General features: G+C 32.6%; 1 protein-coding gene across 1 annotated transcript; it reads left to right on the forward strand.

Annotated features, from left to right (window-relative positions):
* Positions 1-1,014: 1,014 nt before the first annotated feature.
* Positions 1,015-20,034, forward strand: LOC132715067 (eukaryotic initiation factor 4A-III). The gene is made up of 11 exons (XM_060698041.1): positions 1,015-1,215; positions 4,486-4,558; positions 6,183-6,312; positions 6,819-6,951; positions 7,971-8,051; positions 8,829-8,970; positions 10,117-10,255; positions 11,001-11,116; positions 12,182-12,289; positions 12,857-12,984; positions 18,304-20,034. Exons 1-11 carry the CDS (start codon positions 1,083-1,085, stop codon positions 18,318-18,320), a joined length of 1,200 nt encoding a protein of 399 aa, XP_060554024.1. The 5' UTR covers positions 1,015-1,082; the 3' UTR covers positions 18,321-20,034.
* The last annotated feature ends 104 nt before the right edge of the window (positions 20,035-20,138 follow it).

The raw sequence follows: 20,138 nt of genomic DNA on the forward strand, positions 1-20,138 counted from the left end.
ATGTGTTCATGTAGTTCATATAGTATAAAGGCCGGAACATCATCAAGGATGCTAAGCTGAACTTCATAGGCCGATTTGGGAGTGTTTTTCCTTCCCATTATTTCATCCACCTCTTTATAAGGGCTCCCATATTATTGGGAATGTTTATTTGTATATCCTCTTTTTATTATATATACAATATCAGTTTTTTTTACATCTTATAAATTATATATTTACACATACAATTTTCTTGTTAAAAACAACTGGAAGCGAATCTGTTCGTTTGTTATGTTTGTGACCCCTAGTAGTATCTCCTTCTCGTATTTTTAATATTTCCTTATCTATTTTATCAATGTTGTTAATTATTTTATAAGTTTCAATCATGTCTGCTCTATTTCTTCTGTATTCTAAAGTTGGAATGCCTATAACTGTAACAGACTGGCTTTCTTTGGACATTTTCAATAGATATTGCATCTTGTTTTAAATTTATGTTACCAAATGGCGGAGCTGTACTCAAGATGAGTCCTTACAAGAGATTTGTAAAGTTGTAGAAACATTTCCTTGTTCATATAAGTAAAGTTTTTGACTATTAATCCCAAATTTCTGTTTGTCCTATTTACTTTACTACTTATATGTTTACTAAATGTCATTTTGTAATCAAAGATCACGCCCAGGTCTTCTTCTTCTTCTTCATTTACTTGTTGAATTTTGCCGGTATTATTGCTTGATCGAGTCTTTCATAAAATAATCACATGATATGTTTTGTCCAATTGATATGCATAGTTTTTTTTAGAAAAGAAAAACAAAACAAAAAACACCCAGACAGACTATAGACAGACAGCGTCACAAATATATGTAATGTATCTATAAAAATGCAGCTGTTCGTTCAATTGGGTCGTTTATTTTTTTATGACAGTTAAACTGTACAAGTAGCAGATAGATCAGAAAAGGCCGTATACTACGAGTAACATCCGAAGAGTAAACTTGAAAACGTCCAGGCGCGTCTGATCCTTGTTAAATCAGCGCTTATTAAAATTCGCAGAAGTTGCAAGCGTCCATTTATTTGGATAATTTGAAGAAAAGAAGTGAAAAATTAAGAAAAAATGTCTTCTCGGCGTGTCTTAAGCGATGATCTGAAAACACTAGAGTTTGAAACTAGTGAAGATGTGGATGTCACACCGACCTTTGACAGTATGGGGCTAAGAGAAGAGCTGTTAAGAGGAATTTATGCTTACGGTTTGTAGCTTCAATTTTTAAAAGTTCTTAGGCATGACAGGGATACGGCTCATCGAACGCTCACCGAATATTCACACAATTTTTGTTTGCTAGTCGAAAAAATTTATCCAAAGTCAGTTATTTATTCTAAGTCCATTTCCATTACATCTTGGAATATTTTTTTATGAATGGCAATCAGCTCCCAGTGAAATAGTTTTATCAAAGTATGTAAATGAGTTCAAATCTAAGTTAGATAAACACTGGCAATGGAAGAGATTTAAAATGGACAATATATAATATGAAATTAGGCAAAGCCTATGAACGGGGAAGTCGTTAAAAAATTCCTTTCATTCTTTCCGTTTTAAAGGTGTCATTCTGTATTACATGCACCGCTTCCGTTTTTACTCGGAACACTCTACGATTATTATTTATCCGAAAAGTTGAGATTTGTTCCGTTATCGGAATACCCCGCCTGTTATCATTGAGTTACATTGTAAATGGTGGCGCCCGACTAGAACTGACACTGAAAATTTCATTGATAGGTATAGAATTAATTGTTTTTTATTTGATTTTCTTTTAAATATTCACGTGTAGTCTATAGCCGGGCAAGCCAAAGCCCGGACCCGCTTCGCGGGCCCGGTCTTTGACTTCCCCGTATTAGATAGACCAATACCGGAGCGGACGACACTGAAAACGGAACTCGAGGGGAATGATAGTCCGTTAGGGGACTAATAAAGTTTCCCAAACATCACAAGGTATCACAAGGTAGCTAAGTGAACTATAATGTTGTTTACTCGTTGGATTTGTAAGTGGAAAAGAGTCAACTCGGTCCTATACCAACTCGGCACGGGTCAACTCGGCACGGGTAAACTCGGCCCACTTTACAAAAATATATATAACGTATTACAATCTAACTTTGCTTTGCATGTTGTTAAGGTAAATGAATAATAAATCGAGTGAAAAAAACAAGAGTTGTTTCCTTTAGTTTCCCTTCGCTTGCAAAAGAATGCAAATTTAGCCGTGTTTAAATCGCTAGTTTGGGTGATTAAATGTCTGATTTTGTATATTTCAACACATTGTTTGACACTGAAGGTATTTAAATTTACGGTTAAACCTACCATGAGTCAGAATACAGTGAGATACGCAATGGGTTATCTTTACTCGCAATTCTACTGATAAGAAAAGCCTGTCTGCTGCTAGTTCGGAAACTGTCAATCCGTGTATTGTAAATAATTACAATAAATAGTGATAACACAAACCTATATATCAATAATTGAAAAGTGGGCCGAGTTGGAATAGGGCCGAGCTGCCTCGGGGGCCGAGTACGTTTTAGGGCTGAGCTGACCCAGATTCTTTGTAAGTTATGTTGGCACAAAAGTTGCAACCACAGGTGCTTGAAACAAACTTTTAAAAGTCTTTTTAAAGTTTTATATGGGCTTTATACTATTGTAAGATATAAGGTCTCCAACAGAACAAAAACATCATACTGAACAAACAAGAACACTGCTGCAAGAAACGACCAGATCACGGTTATTTCTTTTTGGTCATCATTCGAAACAATACATAATGCTTTCAAATGGCGACCACAAAGAGATAACCGTCATCTGGTTGCTTCTTGCAGCAGTGTTATTGTTTGTTCTGCATGATGTTTTTGTTCTGTTGGGGGCCTTATATCTTAATATACATATATAGACCGGTTATGTAAAATATTTGACGGGGCCTCCGTAGCCAAGTGGTTAAAGTTGTTGACTTGAGATCACAGGTCCCTCACCACTGTAGGTTCGATCCTCACTTGGGTCGAAATCTTTCATGTGAGGAAGCCATCCAGCTGGCTTACGGAAGGTCGGTGGTTCTACCCAGGTGCCCGCTCGTGCCTGAAATAATGCCCGGAGGGGCACCTGGGGTCTTCCTCCATCAATAAAGCTGGAAAAAATCGACGAAAAATCTCGGCGGGGCGCTCTAGGATGACCTGACTTGAGTGTACGGTCGCCCATATGGGCTTTCCGGCGGCGACCTTAAATAAACGCATCAAAAAAAAAAAAAGTAAAATATTTGATTATGTGACTAGCACCTGTGGTTGCAACATGTCAACCTTGCAATTTTAAGGTAATTTTTCAAGTTTGATATTTCATTTTTATCATAAATAACAATAGATTATCAATAATATGAAGATTACTGAAATATATATGACTTGCTATGTGTGCACATAGAGCACATGTATGATTTTTATAATATTATAAATTAATATGTCTTCCTTTAAAAAAAAAATGCAAGAGCAAAATGTTGACCGTGTCAGGAAATACTCTACAGCCTTGTTTTGGCAAGAAGAAAGTGCCTTACACCTGACTGTGATAGGAAGGTGCCTATACATTGCCAGATTTTGATTTAATATTCAAAATTCATTGTATATCATCGTCAATATTGGGCTGTCTAATACAAATATTATATATACAAGTGTTGATACAAAATTTTCAATCAGTGAGTATGACAGTCTACTGATAATTAAATCAATTGAGAAGCATTTAATGGCCACTAAACATAGAATTTTTCCATTTCTCCTGATAGAGCCTTCCTTTTTTTCACTGATATCTTAGTTATTTAGTATGTACTCTGTATAGATGTCTCCGGCCTCTTTTTATTTTAAAATTACGTTGCACCATACTGGTTGGGGACCACCAAACTCTGACGGTCCTAAAAATGCATAATTTAGGTTTTTTTTTCTATGTTCATTGGTTGTCGATCTATTAGACACTTTTTTAAGAACAATAAATGCATGGTTCTTCTATAAATAAGTAATTAAATTTATTTCAACGGTGATACTTCAATGTCTATTTCAAGAATGCTGACGTTGAAAATTTGGGCATTAAGAGTGCAATACCTGACCTGATATACCAGCTATAATCATTTGCAGAGTAAACAATAGAATATCCAAAACTTTAGCATTTGCTGCTGAAATATTGTTTATCATGTTAAAAATGAAAAATTAAAATACCCAAGCATTTAACAGAATTAAATCACATCATGTCCATATCTGTCCGGACACGTGGTACTGTAGTGTAGAAAATTTAGGTAATTTTGATACCCTCGTTTACGAGTCTCAGATGTAAGTATTAACATAATCAGAAATAAACAAACTAGCTTGTTAGTTAGGAGAAGAACTTAGCTGTACTGTGTCAAATTTTCAGGTCTCTAGGTTTGATATTATGAAATTTGTATGAAAAAATGTTCAAAAATTGTCAGGTTGATGGTCCCCAACCAGTACATTTGAAGTATATTCATGTATTGTTTTAGGTTTTGAGAAGCCATCAGCCATTCAGCAGAGATCAATTAAACCAATTGTTAAGGGCAGAGATGTCATTGCACAGTAAGTATTACATGCATTTATAGCTTTTAAGTTTGTGGTAAATATAATTATGTGCTAAAATTGTACAAATCTTAATGTATTTTTTCTCTAAAATTAATTGGTCAGCATTAGTGACATCTTGACTATGTGAAGGATAGTGAAGCTGTCCTACCCACCTTAGTGTCAGTGTAACAAATTTTCGGTCAGTTTCCATGCAGTTATATACATGTATCTTATGATATTAATAATAATCACTAAAGGTGTTCACTTCTCCAGTAAAGATCATAATTGAAGATTATATACTAAGCAAATAGGTCTAACATGGATTTTACTGACCTATACCCTATTGTGAAGTTAAGAAAAAAGTTTTTATGCCCCCACAGAGTGGAAGCACATAATGTTGCACTTGTCCGTCCGAGTGTCCGTCCGTACGTCCCGAAATCTTGTGAACGCAACTCCTCTTAAACCGGATGGCAGATTTTGCTTAAACTTCCAGGGATGAACAACCTTAATGTATAGATGATAGTAAAGGAAGGAATTTTTGCTGCAACCAAATTTAACAGATTTATGGCCCTTTGTTGATTTTTTTACAATATACTATGTAGAAATTTTGTGAATGCAACTTCTCTTAAACCGGATGGCAGATTTTGCTTAAACTTCCAGGGATGAACAACCTTAATTTGTAGATGGTAGTAAAGGAAGGAATTTTTGCCTGCGACCAAATTTAACAGAATTATGGCCCTTTGTTTTGATTTTTTCATTATATACTATGTAGAATTTTGTGAACGCAACTCCTCTTAAACCGGATTGGCAGATTTTGCTTAAACTTCCAGGATGAACAACCTTAATGTGTAGATGGTAGTAAAGGAAGGAATTTTTGCTGCAACCAAATTTAACAGAATTATGGCCCTTTGTTGATTTTTTCACTATATACTATGTAGAAATTTTGTGAACGCAACTCCTCTTAAACCGGATGGCAGATTTTGCTTAAACTTCCAGGGATGAACAACCTTAATGTGTAGATGGTAGTAAAGGAAGGAATTTTTGCTGCGACCAAATTTAACAGAATTATGGCCCTTTGTTGATTTTTAGTTTTCAACTTGTGGCACATGTAGTCCAAAAAATATTTGACCTAGAGTCATAAGATTGACAGAACAGTGGCGTGTGGGGGCATCCGTGTCCTATGGACACATTTCTAGTTGTAAATGTTTTACATGCAGATTTTATCTGCAACCACATTCAACCATTTGAATCTCCACGCCTATCTTCAAAGTCATAATTTAAGGTAACTGTTGAAACTTTGTGATACTAGCATGGATAATTCTGAATTATATCCCTTTTATGATTTGTTTCTGCATTATTTATTTTCTTGTACTAATCAAGCATAGAGAATAGTCTAGTCCATCGTCTGACTGGCAGTCCTTGTTATTACTACACTAATGTTGTAATATTTGAATTGAGTTTAATATACATACCTGTTGCTTACTTATATTCCTATTTTTTATGCGATGATGTTACAGATTTTAATATTTTCTCCTTCATAAGTCTTTACGCATTTTCATTTATCTAATGCTATTATTAATGATAAAAAAACATTTTATCATAGCAGAATATTAATGAGAATCTCTTTTATTGTGATATATAGGGCACAGTCTGGTACAGGAAAGACTGCAACATTCTCAATCTCTACACTACAATGTCTTGACACACAGGTTCGAGAAACACAAGCTTTGATTCTGTCACCAACTCGTGAATTGGCAACTCAAATACAGAAAGTGAGTGTTTTTGATAACTGTTCTGTTTTATTTTCTATCACCATGTTTGAGGTTCTTTTAATGTTACTGTGATTTTATTCAATTAATTCGAATTTTACTTTTTTAATTCTTGAATGTAAGCCTATTTCACAGTTATTGCAACACGCCAATTTTTTACTTAAAATCTTTTTCTGTAAACTGTTCATATATGTAACATACAGCAATTCAAATTTGCTATTAAAATAGCATAAAATACAAAATGTGCTACTGACACCTGTGTGGTTATAGTTAATAACCTTGAAACTCTTATCTGATGTGGGTTTAAATCCCACATTGACATTAGATTCATTAAGTTAGAAAGCTGCTCAAGATATCCTACAAGGTTATGGAAGATTAGTGGTTCTTCCCATATTCAAGCTCCCAAGAGAGGCTTTTCAAGTCTTTCACCATCAACATAACCTTTGTGTTGTCATATCAACAAAAATCTCTTAAAAAAGCTTAACATATAGTTTTGCTTTATGTTTTAGGTCATACTTGCACTTGGTGACTACATGAACGTTCAGTGTCATTCGTGTATAGGGGGTACAAACATTGGTGAAGATATCAGAAAACTAGATTATGGACAACATGTTGTTTCTGGAACACCAGGCCGAGTATTTGGTAAAATATCTATTGAAAGTTTACAGATAAAATTCTAACTCTTCTCCTGTCTAAGGTTTAGATTTAATGTTCAGGAAATAGTAGAGCTATCTTACTTATATAAATATTTTAAATGATGTAAAACTATGTTTTAGTTTTGTGTACAAGTTCATTATTTCTTTAATCCCTAAGGCTGCTGGCAGCAACTTAATTTACCCATGTGAATAGTTCCAATGTGATCAAGTCATGAGTATGTTATTGTCAGATACTGATATTTATATATCTAGCACACATTTTAACTTCTCAGATTAGTCTCACACTGTTGGTTTAGAATTAGTAGTCACTACGGTGACTTGTGGAGAAGTTCGTAATAACTAGTTAGTTATCCAGGAAAGCCTTTTTTGTTTTTGACAAGACTATCAAAGAAATGTACTATTCAAATTCATCTTTGAATGAACAGGCATACTTAATTAAACCGTATTACATAATTGGATGAAGATTGATACATACTAATTACATTACAGGAAATGATTATGAATATTTTAGGAACATTCAAACTCATTTTAACAGAAAATATTTATCGAGTTGCATTCAGCATTTTCTTTTATATTGAAACACATGTTATAATTTTGAGTCAGTTATATTTGAAGAAATTTAAAGAAATATGCAATAATTAAATAAATGTACATTGAAATCAGGAGAGACTGTGGAATGAAAGAAAATGTTTTTTTTATTGTATCGAATTTAATCTGTACATTATTAACCTCACTTAAGATTTTTGTAATCTATTTTTTTTAGATTTTTTTTGTAACTTTTTAAAAAATTAACCCTTAGTCTTTGGTAACATATGCTACCTAATAACTAGTGTCAGCACATCCGTCTGATCATGGTCTGCACTGTTCAGACAATATACATTTTGAAATTTTCTCTGGAAGTGATGAATGGGTTTTGTCCATATTGAACGATCAACAATTTTTTAAGGTATTTAGCATGATAAATGTTAAACAATATATAAATTAAGATATATTCTTTACTTTTAGACATGATCAAGAGGAGGAACTTGAGAACCAGGTCTATCAAGATGCTGATTCTAGATGAAGCTGATGAAATGTTAAACAAAGGTAATATAACTGTACCATTGAAACATTTATAGTTTAAACCCAGGCACCATTTTTTCTCCCCAAAAAAACTTTGGTTGCTGCCTATTGTTAGGCCAAAATTGTTTTCCTAGAACTGTTTTCAGGAGCCATGCTGTCTCAGCCAAGTTACTCTTAGGGACTGGCCATCATTTGTTAATAATAACATCATGCCTGTGATGTTGAATTGGTTTTCTGTAGGAATTTATCTTCTTAAATAGTAGTTACAAAAAGATCAAATGTTCTAACTAGATACCCAGTGATGCTCAAAATATTACTCAGAATGTCAACTGAAAGTCTTTATTTGCCAGTAAATCTACAAAGTCACCACATAACTTCAGCAGTGTTTGTACTACCTAATAATTCACACAAAATACATCATATTAATTGGGAATGTATGGAAATTGTTAACAAGAAACATCTGTGTTAATTCTGGTATTAGTTTGCTTTGTTTGTCGGGATGTTCTGTAGGATATTTGGTTGGTAAAACAGTCTTTTTTATGAAATTATAAGTCATAGTATGGTGCCTGATTTAGATTTTTGTCTTGTCTAGTAACACACATGTATTGATGAAAAATATCACTATGAAGTAATTTTGTTGAATTCTGTTGATATATTTTTAAGAAATACAGTCAAACTACTGTAAAGTCTATGCAGGGAATTAGAAAATATTATATTTTTGTGTGTGTGTGTGTTTTTTATGTGACTTTTTTGTGATTTAAAAAAAAAATTGATATATAACTGACACATTTTATATTTCAGGATTTAAGGAACAGATTTATGATGTATACAGATACCTGCCCCCGGCAACACAAGTTATTCTGATCTCTGCTACTTTACCACATGAAATTCTGGAAATGACAAGCAAGTTTATGACTGACCCTATAAGAATCCTTGTTAAACGGTATGTCCATAACTTACCCTCTAGACATAAATCCCCCTTCCCACACAAGTTTCTGGTTTCCCTAAAACTATAGTTAGATAATCAGAGTGGAAGTTTTATGTGTCTCGCCATTGTTGATAACACCTACAAGTTCTAGAAATAAAATCTTCTAAGGGAATACTTGTGGGCCAAAAAACTGCTTGTTAAAACAAAAGTTTGTCCCATAAAGTATTGACAAACATTGCATGTATTTATAATTGAAACAGGATAAAATCAGAGAATTTTTCACTGACATTTATCAGTATTTAACACTTTGCACAAAAATGCATTTGTAATATGAAAAGATGTCACAGGGCTTTTATGATAGATAAGCAATGAAATTTAATTGAAGATTTTTTTGTGTGTGTGCAATATAAAGAAATGTCATTCTATATTAATACCCTCACAAACAAAGTTATAGGTGGGTAGGGGGTGCATGTAGATAAGAGTGAGCTTGTCTGTCTGTTGGTCAGACATTTTATGTTTTCCAGTTGGTAAACAAATTTGATATACAACAAGTTTATTTGGAGACCTTGCTTGGGATTGCTTCTTGATCCCCTTGGGTCAAGGTCACAATTTCTAAAAAAAGACAAAAATGATTTTCAGATGATAAACTAGAGTTCAATTTTAACTAATTTAGAATTGTATTTAAATTATCAGCATTCATTAAGTTGGTTCAGAATATATATTGCGAAAAAGAAGATTGATTTCCTTATAATATTTCTAATATATACAAAATAGGTTTTTTGGAAATGCAGAAAAAAAATAACGTTCACTTTTTATACATGTATGTTTATTTCTGTTAGTGCTTACAATGTTGTATGCATATCAATCAGTAATGTATAATATGATAATCATAAGTATAACAATAATGTAAAGTTATAAAAGTGCGGAAAACGTCAAAATACAATGCTATGTGGCAAATAAATATTCATGTACTTATATCACAAGTATTGAATTGCACGAAATATGCGTATAGTAAATATTCTATTTAATATAGGGAGCTAATAAATATTTTTGAAACTCAAAATAGTGACTTATTATAGAAGTAAATGACTTATTATAGACGTAAATAAAATGTTTGCATTACCAATATTTACGTTTGCATTAAACATTCATATATTTCAGTGATGAATTGACACTGGAAGGTATCAAGCAGTTCTTTGTTGCCGTGGAGAGAGAGGAGTGGAAATTTGACACATTATGTGATCTCTATGATACTCTTACAATAACACAGGCTGTCATCTTCTGTAACACAAAGAGAAAGGTGGGGCATAACATTACCTCAAAATCTATCAAAACAATGTTGTATAATATACATCTAAGGAATTATGTGTGTTATACTGAAGTATTGTGCTTGATTGGGCCATATATAATTTGTAGTGAATCTTTACTACACTAAATATTTTTAAATGGACTTGTCTGTCTTTCAATCTGGACAAATCCATTCATTTTTGTGGAAAATTTCAAAATGAGTACTGACTTAATTAGCAACTGTGCAGACCATGATCAGGTGGAATGGTTTTGCCCCCTGATCTAAGTTTGCATTGGTTGCATTGCTAGTCAGTTGCCCATCAGCAGGTTTAAGGTAGTCTTACTGTAAAGCTTTCCCGCCAAAGAAATTATAACTTTGGCCAATATCGTAGCAAATCAGTTATTTCTGGAACATTGTTTTTTCAAAATCTTGGGCATTAGATTATATACAATCACTCATTCTTTACAGCTGTGCACTTTGTTCCAGTTATAAACAGTTAAAAATTATTGAATACCAAAGATTGTAAAAAATCTTGTTTCAGACTGATTTATTTGATTTATTACGATATTGGCGGATTTAGAAATTTTTTGGCGAGAAAGCATTTCCATATGACTACCTTAAAGGCAATTATACATAATGATTAAAGCTAAAGGTTGTAAGCATATGTTGTTTTCTTATAAGCTTATTGAAAGTAGGTTTTGTAATGAAAATCTATTACTTGTTTCTATGTTTATTAATTATATGGTACAAATTTTAGGTGGATTGGCTGACAGAGAAAATGAGGGATGCTAATTTCACAGTTTCATCTATGCATGGAGAAATGGTCCAAAAAGAAAGGGAGACAATTATGAAAGAATTCAGATCAGGGGCTAGGTAAAATATAGGTTATACTTTACAAAAAATTCAAAGCACGGGCTTATTCTCTTATATATATATATTAGTCTTTCTTTTGATCAAGTCATTAAGGTTGTGTTTTAAATGTTTATTGGCCATTCTGTGTTTTTATGCCATTGGCACATTCACTGTTTCATGCTATTGGCATATATTCACTTTTGTATGCCATTGGAGCATTTACTGTTTCATGACATTGGTGCAATCATTCACTGTTTCATATCATTGGCATGGTCACTGTTTTGACAGCTTTCACTCAATGTTACAAAGTTATGCCATTTGCATATCACTGAAACTATACATTAACATATAAAGATTAATAGTGTAGTTTCACTTGTTAAAAGTGATGAGTTCATTATTAAGTTTTACATAAAGAAATACCATCATCAAGAATTTGGAGAATTTTTTTTTATTGCATTTCTGCCTTACTAGAGTTTTATTATTTGGTTCAAAGATTTTGATCTGAGATATCTTGGAAAACATACAAGATCTATTACTTTTGATTTTATAGTAGACTTTGAAAATGTAAGTGTAACATGTTGGAAAAGCTCAGCAAAAAATTTGCTATTTTACTTTGTAGCTTATTGAAAAATGCCTTCATATAACATGATATTCATATGTATCTGTGCGATTCTTATGATCTCATTTTGAATTTGAGTATGATAATTTAAAGATACATTATGTTTATGTTTAGCATTTTTTTTATTGAAATCTAGGAAATTCTTACTGAAAATGTCTAAGTTGAATAAGAGAATGTACAAACTATATTTGGGATACTCCATTTCCTGTTTCTGGTCAAGTTAATATTGTCCTTTCTTAAAAAATCTGGCAGATTTAAAACCTATAGTGTCAAGAAGTGTGAAGAGTTTAAATGTGTATTCATCGGATGTTTATTTAACATTTAAAAAAAAAGAGAATGTATAGCAATTATTAGTATTTTCATATATTAAGATTTGATCATTTTTAGTTTAACTGACTAATTAATTTAAGCATATCTTTAAAATTCTTTTTAACACATAATATATACTGATTATTTTATTATGACAGTCGAGTGTTGATAACAACAGATGTGTGGGCTAGAGGTCTAGATGTACAACAAGTGTCCCTTGTCATCAACTATGATTTACCAAACAACAGAGAATTGTATATTCACAGGTATTGTCTCAATTTTAATTGTCACAATTTCTGGTGTGGTCGGGGTGGGGGATCCTTTGATTGCCTTTAGATAAGCAGGGATCCGGGATCATATTTCATATATATCATAGTAATTGCTAGGCAGAGGTTCTTGTTAGCTTGATTGTTTGCTGAATAGGGAGATCTATTTTACTCACCTATGCATGAGTGTCCGCATCACACCTTGGTTAACTTTTTTTGCACACAAGTTGGTATCTCCAAAACTACTGAAGGGAATGGGTTGAAACTTCATGCACTTATTGGACAGAATTTTAGGAGGTCAAATTCTATTACTAACTGGGTTTTATCAATATTATGACCTTTAAAAAAAGGCTTTTTAAACAAAGAAAAATCTACAATTCACAGATGTAAGTCTTGAACTTTTTGTAGCAACTGAAAAGTGAAAATTAAATATTTAAGAATGGTTGATTCAAATTTAAGATCATATTGAAGAGTAGTCTATACCTAGTGTATTTTTATGAAAATATTCTGGCTAGAAAAAAACTAGAATTTGTTATTAATATTAAACACATAAACATTTGACTGCAGAATTGGTCGATCTGGAAGATTTGGTCGTAAAGGTGTGGCCATCAATTTTGTGAAGAATGACGATATCAGAATTCTGAGAGATATTGAACAGTACTATTCTACACAGATAGATGAAATGCCTATGAATGGTAAAAATACATATATCTATACCTTATTTAATTTATTTATTATCTTATTTTTATGCCCAACTTCCTAATTTTGTCACATTATCTTAATCATTAGTTTATTTTTCTATCACAGTGTATTTTCTATTTCTGATCATTTTTAGATATTTTGTTCACCTTTGTGTTTTCCTAAACTAGGCAACCCTGTTTAGTGTTTCATTAATGCTAACCGTCATGTTTATTATCTCATTTTGTCAAATTTTGTTTATTATCTATTCTCTTGTTTTGTTTGTTCAGCACTATTTATTAATTTCTTTGTCCAACTTTCTTGTTTATTGTCAATGTCGAACTTCTTTTTAGCTCGACTATTCGATAAGAATAAGTAGAGCTATTGTAGTCACCCAAGCGTCGGCGTCGGCGTAACCACTTATGTTAAAGTTTTTGTAATAGTTCAAATATTTTCAAAGTCCATTGACATATGGCTTTGAAACTTTGCACACTTGTTCACCATCATGACCCCAACCTGTAGACAGGAGGAGGTAACTCTATCAAGCATTTTGACAGAATTATGCCCCTTTTTCAACTTAGAATTTATGTTAAAGTTTTTGTAATAGTTCAAATATTTTCAAAGTCCATTGACATATGGCTTTGAAACTTTGCACACTTGTTCACCATAATGACCCCAACCTGTAGACAGGAGGAGGTAACTCTATCAAGCATTTTGACAGAATTATGCCCCTTTTTCAACTTAGAATTTATGTTAAAGTTTTTGTAATACCTCAAATATTTTCAAAGTCCATTGACATATGGCTTTGAAACTTTGCACACTTGTTCACCATCATGACCCCCACCTGTAGACAGGAGGAAGTAACTGTATCAAGCATTTTGACAGAATTATGCCCCTTTTTCGACTTAGAATTTACGTTAAAGTTTTTGTAATAGTTCAAATATTTTCAAAGTCCATTGACATATGGCTTTAAAACTTTGCACACTTGTTTACCATCATGACTCCAACCTGTAGACAGGAGGAGGTAACTCTATCAAGCATTTTGACAGAATTATGCCCCTTTTTCAACTTAGAATTTATGTTAAAGTTTTTGTAATAGTTCAAATATTTTCAAAGTCCATTGACATATGGCTTTGAAACTTTGCACACTTGTTCACCATCATGACACCAACCTGTAGACAGGAGGAGGTAACTGTATCAAGCATTTTGACAGAATTATGCCCCTTTTTCGACTTAGAATTTACGTTAAAGTTTTTTGTAATACCTCAAATATTTTCAAAGTCCATTGACATATGGCTTTGAAACTTTGCATACTTGTTCACCATCATGTCACCAACCTGTAAACAGGAGTAGGTAACTCTATCAAGCATTATTTTTTACTATCAAGCACTAGAATAGTCGAGCGTTGCTGTCCTACCGACAGCTCTTGTTTATTTATCTCATTATGCCCAACGATATTCATTATCCCATTATGTCTTTCTTCGTTATTTATCTCATTCTGTTTAACAAAATATTAAATATGTTAGTAAGACCACCTATCTTTTTTATCTCATTGTGTTCCGCTTGTTTGTTTTCTCATTATTTCCCATGTTGTTAATTTTCTCATTTTGTTACAACAATAATTTGTTATTATAATCAATTATAATAACTATCATAATCTAAGTATTTTCAATTTGTTTATTTTACCAGTATGTCCTGTTCTTTTGATTATCTCACAGTTTATTATCGTAGTTAATGTTGTTGTATTTTTCTTGTCCTTTGGGATCATTGATTCCAACACATTAAGTGTTGAGAATTGAGTACAGCTAAGGGCATGGATGGTACCTTTTAAATTACCACTATCGTCCATGAACAGACTCGATGAAACCAAGTCTACAGTTTTCATCTAATTTTGGTGTGATTAATGGTTCTGAGGGATCACCTTTTCTCAAAATCTTTATCATCTTGTAATGTCTAAGTCTGTTATTATCTCATAATTTCCTGTCATTTCTTACCTCATTTTGTCATGGCCTGATTATCATCTCACTGTGTTAAATGAGCTATCTGTTTAGAATAATCATGTTTATTATTTTATCATGTTCAACTATATTTATGATATCATTTAGTTTAATCTATGTGTCTTATCTCATGATTGGCTATGTTTATTATCTCATCATATCTGACAATATTTGTTTTTATCTCATTTAGTTTAACCATATTTATTATCTCCTTATGTTCTGTCATGTTCATTATCTCATTTAGCTTATTCATGTTTATCTCATCATGTATGAATTTGTAAACAAGTAGGTAGGTTCTAGAGTTATAAATACATAGATATAGTCATGTTTATTATATACTTATAAATAAATGAAGTATTGAGAAATAATGGTGAAATAAAATACATATTTTCATTTTTAGCTCGACTTTTTTTTTTTTTGGAAAAAAAAAGTAGAGGTATTGTTATAGTCGGGTCGGCGTTGACGTTCCCGTCTGCAAACTTGTACCTGGATCATAACTTTTTTATTTCTTGGTGTATTGTCTTCATACTTGGCCACAACAACCCTTGGGACAAGACCTTTCAGTAGACCACACTAACCTTGACCTTCATCCATAAATGACCTTGACCTTCAAGGTTATAAGTCCAATTTTTGCTTGTTCATGCTGTTATTGGCTGTAACTTTGTTATTTTTAGCTCGACTATTCGATAAGAATAAGTAGAGCTATTGTAGTCACCCGAGCGTCGGCGTCGGCGTTGGTGTCCGCGTCGGCGTAACCACTTATGTTAAAGTTTTTGTAATAGTTCAAATATTTTCAAAGTCCATTGACATATGGCTTTGAAACTTTGAACACTTGTTCACCATCATGACCCCAACCTGTAGACAGGAGGAGGTAACTGTATCAAGCATTTTGACAGAATTATGCCCCTTTTTCAACTTAGAATTTACGTTAAAGTTTTTTGTAATAGTTCAAATATTTTCAAAGTCCATTGACATATGGCTTTGAAACTTTGCACACTTGTTCACCATCATGACCCCAACCTGTAGACAGGAGGAGGTAACTGTATCAAGCATTTTGACAGAATTATGCCCCTTTTTCGACTTAGAATTTACGTTAAAGTTTTTGTAATAGTTCAAATATTTTCAAAGTCCATTGACATATGGCTTTGAAACTTGGCACACTTGTTCACCATCATGACCCCAACCTGTAGACAGGAGGAGGTAACTGTATCAAGCATTTTGACAGAATTATGCCCCTTTTTCGACTTAGAATTTACGTTAAAGTTTTTGTAATAGTTCAAATATTTTCAAAGTCCATTGACATATGGCTTTGAAACTTTGAACACTTGTTCACCATCATGACCCCAACCTGTAAACAGGAGGAGGTAACTGTATCAAGCATTTTGACAGAATTATGCTCCTTTTTCGACTTAGAATTTACGTTAAAGTTTTTGTAATAGTTCAAATATTTTCAAAGTCCATTGACATATGGCTTTGAAACTTTGCACACTTGTTCACCATCATTACCCCAACCTGTAAACAGGAGGAGGTAATTGTATCAAGCATTTTTTCTTACTATCAAGCACTAAGAATAGTCGAGCGTTGCTGTCCTACCGACAGCTCTTGTTGAATGGATTGTCTTCAAACTTGAACATAATAATCTTCAAGGATATCCATTAAAAATAACCTGACAGACCTTGACCTTCACTCATAAATGACCTTGACTTTGAAGGTCAAATTATTGAAATTTTCATGTTTTTGGCTATTATTGGCTGTAACTTTGTTATTTTTGAATGGATTGTCTTCAAACTTGAACATAATAATCTTCAAGGATAACCCTTAAAAATAACCCGACAGACCTTGACCTTCACTCGTAAATAACCTTGACTTTGAAGGTTAAATTATTGAAATTTTCATGTTTTTGGTTATAATTGGCTGTAACTTTGTCATTTTTTAATGGATTGTCTTCAAACTTGAACGTAATAATCTTCAAGGATAACCCTTAAAAATAACCCGAGAGACCTTGACCTTCACTCATAAATGACCTTGACTTTGAAGGTCAAATTATTGAAATTTTCATGTTTTTGGCTATTATTGGCTGTAACTTTGTTATTTTTGAATGGATTGTCTTCAAACTTGAACATATTAATCTTCAAGGATAACCCTTAAAAATAACCCAACAGACCTTGACCTTCACTCATGAATGACCTTAACTTTGTTTTGGCTGTAACTGGCTGTTACTTTGCTATTATTGAGGGGATCAACTTCATATTATAACAGAACATACTTAAAGACAAGACCTTGTTGTTTATCGTGACTTCACCACGTGACTCCACCACGTGACTTCACAACATGACTCCACCACGTGACTCCACCATGTGACACCACCACATGACTTCCATGTGACTCCACCACGTGACTCCACCACGTGACTCCACAACATGACTCCACCACGTGACACCACCACGTGACACCACCACATGACTACCATGTGACTTTAACGTGACTCCACCACATGACTACACCACGTGACTCCACCACGTGACTCCACCACGTGACTACACCACGTGACTCCACCATGTGACTACACCACATGACTACACCACATGACTACACCACGTGACTTCCACGTGACACCACCACGTGACTCCACCACGTGACTTCACCACGTGACTCCACCACGTGACTCCACCATGTGACTCCACCACGTGACTTCACCATGTGACACCACCATGTGACTTCGAATTGTGTGTCTCTATTTATATATATATAAATTAGTAAATTTATATATATAAAATATATAGACAAAACTAATGTGACAAAACAGAATGATTAATTTTATAAAAAAGGAAAAGTTTATATTTTGTTCAAACATTTCTTTGTTTGCTTTTAGAGAAAGTAAAAAGTCGAGTGTTGCCCCCGCCCGGCGGTGGCTCTTGTCTGTATTTTCACAGTAAAAATTTATTTTTCACTGCAGTGAAACATTTCCATATTTTGACTGGTGTTTTGTCTGGCTTCTTTCGTATTTTTTTAAACAGATAATTCAAGTTTTTTCTATAAAAACAGGATTTATTTTCATCTTGTGGTATAAAAAAAATCATATTTCACTTGTGGCTAGTGCCACTCATAAAATATTTATTTTCATACCACTCAATGAAAATTAAATCCTGTATTTATAGAAAAAAACTCAAATATCCTCAATGTATTTATCAATCTCTAGGTTATACTAAAAATTTATGTCTTTTAGCTTATGAACTTCTTACTCTGCTATACAATAACTATAATAACTTTTTTCATTAATATTTTAATCATAATTCTGATTAAACTATCAGTAATAACATATTTTCATTTTATTTACAGTTGCGGATTTGATCTAATTACGTTTTATATTTGGACAATGTTGGAATAAAGAGCCAATGTAGCAGCTGCCTATACCGGCATCCTGAATTGAGGTGAAAGAACTAATGTTTTGTAACAAAACATTTTATATAAGAAGTGATATAACAAGGAAATAATAATTTATGACAATATTTTCAAGTTTTTTTTGTTATTTTTGCATCAACAAAGTTTGATAAATAGTGTGTTAGGTAAAAAAATTGATTACAGAATTTGAATGTGAATAGTGATGTTTAAGCCTTATAATTTTTCGTCTTAAATAATGTTAAAAGGTTAACATTGGAATTGAATATATGATATGATTATAAGACATTTTGTATAGATACTTCCTTTCCGAGTGTTATGTTCCTTTTTGTGGTTTTAATTCTGATGTAAGATCAGCAAAATTATAGCTATGATTTAGACATTGATATGAGTGATTTGAAGAAATTTCCATGTATTTAAAATAGAATTTGAAAATAATTTTATGTAATAAAGTATGTAATGTGATAGAAACTAAGCACAAAATGTATTTCCTGGATTACTCACACATACCTCAGCAATTCTTTTGTTAAGAATCATGGGCAATACTGTATTTTAGATAGAAATATTTGTCATTTTTGTCTGAAAGAAAAAAAAAACCAACAAAAAAAGCACAAGGTGATGTAAGTTGAAATTCAAGTTTATTAAGTTTTGTAAAAAGAAACAGAAGTTGACTAAGATAAGAATTAATGTTCAGTAGGTATTCAGTTGGTGAACATTTTTAGTTTTATTATTTAATCGTATTGAAGAAATTAAATGTAGAGACATATAGAAATGTGTCACTTACATTAAACAGCGAAAAATAGAGTACTTCTGAAATATACAGATATTTTAATTATTTGTGAATTCGTTGTTTTGAATTGCATTAATCGGTCAGTTTATATCTCAGCATGGTGATTGGTAGATTTAATAAACTCAATAGATTCATGACTTTGAAGCACATGTTTTTTCTTAACATGGATTATATACTTATATTTCGTATGATTTCATTAGAAAACATGCCAGTTACTAGCCGGAATTACCTGTTAGTACTGACATAGAATGTTGAAACACTATTGAGGCACATGTGTCCCTCAGTATATGACCAAATAGTGTTAAAATAGAGTTTTATTTTGATTAAAGAAACAAAACATAGTTTTATGTTAATAAAATGATGTATGACTTAGTCAAGAAAGCGAGATATGTTTCAATATGATGTAATCAACAGTTTAAAGTTGCATGTTTCCAGTTGAGTGGTCAACGTTTCTTTATTTCAATATTTCTGTCTAGTTGCTTACATAATAAGGACTATTTTTGTATAATTTGACACATTTAAGGTTATGTGTTTGCGACTGAATTTAACTTTGCGACCAGTCTGCTCATAGTCTTCACTGTTTCTTATTTGTTCATATCTTATTTTGATGAATGGTTTGGTCCAAACTGGAAAGTCTCAAGATTGAAATATTGACAAGTTCATTAAGATATTTACAATTTCAATTTTGAAGAAGAAAAAAAAGTTGCATGAACCTGGAGATTTGCTGCTTTAATAATTGTCAACATTTAATCATGTACAATTAAATCATTATAACATCATTCCATGTAGAATCATTGTCATGGACAGAGAACATACATGTACATATTTTCATCCTGTATTTTTCATATGTAAATGTGTCAATAAAAGAGATGTGAATGTTATTTTCTGTTTGGCCGTCGTAGTTGTTTTTATGCTCACCTGCCACAAAGCCACAATGTGAGCTTTTGTGATCCCTTTTCGTCCAGCATCCATCTGTAAACTTTAA

This window comes from Ruditapes philippinarum, unplaced genomic scaffold (genome assembly GCF_026571515.1).
Source record: "Ruditapes philippinarum isolate M1 unplaced genomic scaffold, ASM2657151v2 ctg6543_1_1_1_1, whole genome shotgun sequence".
Classification (NCBI taxonomy): domain Eukaryota; kingdom Metazoa; phylum Mollusca; class Bivalvia; order Venerida; family Veneridae; genus Ruditapes; species Ruditapes philippinarum.

Bases quoted from the DNA above. Each gene is read 5' to 3' on its own strand.
- LOC132715067 (XM_060698041.1), top strand. From the start codon at position 1,083: ATGTCTTCTCGGCGTGTCTTAAGCGATGATCTGAAAACACTAGAGTTT. The intron at 4,559-6,182 runs GTAAGTATTACA...TGTGATATATAG, and splicing joins GGCAGAGATGTCATTGCACA to GGCACAGTCTGGTACAGGAA. The intron at 6,313-6,818 runs GTGAGTGTTTTT...TTTATGTTTTAG, and splicing joins TGGCAACTCAAATACAGAAA to GTCATACTTGCACTTGGTGA.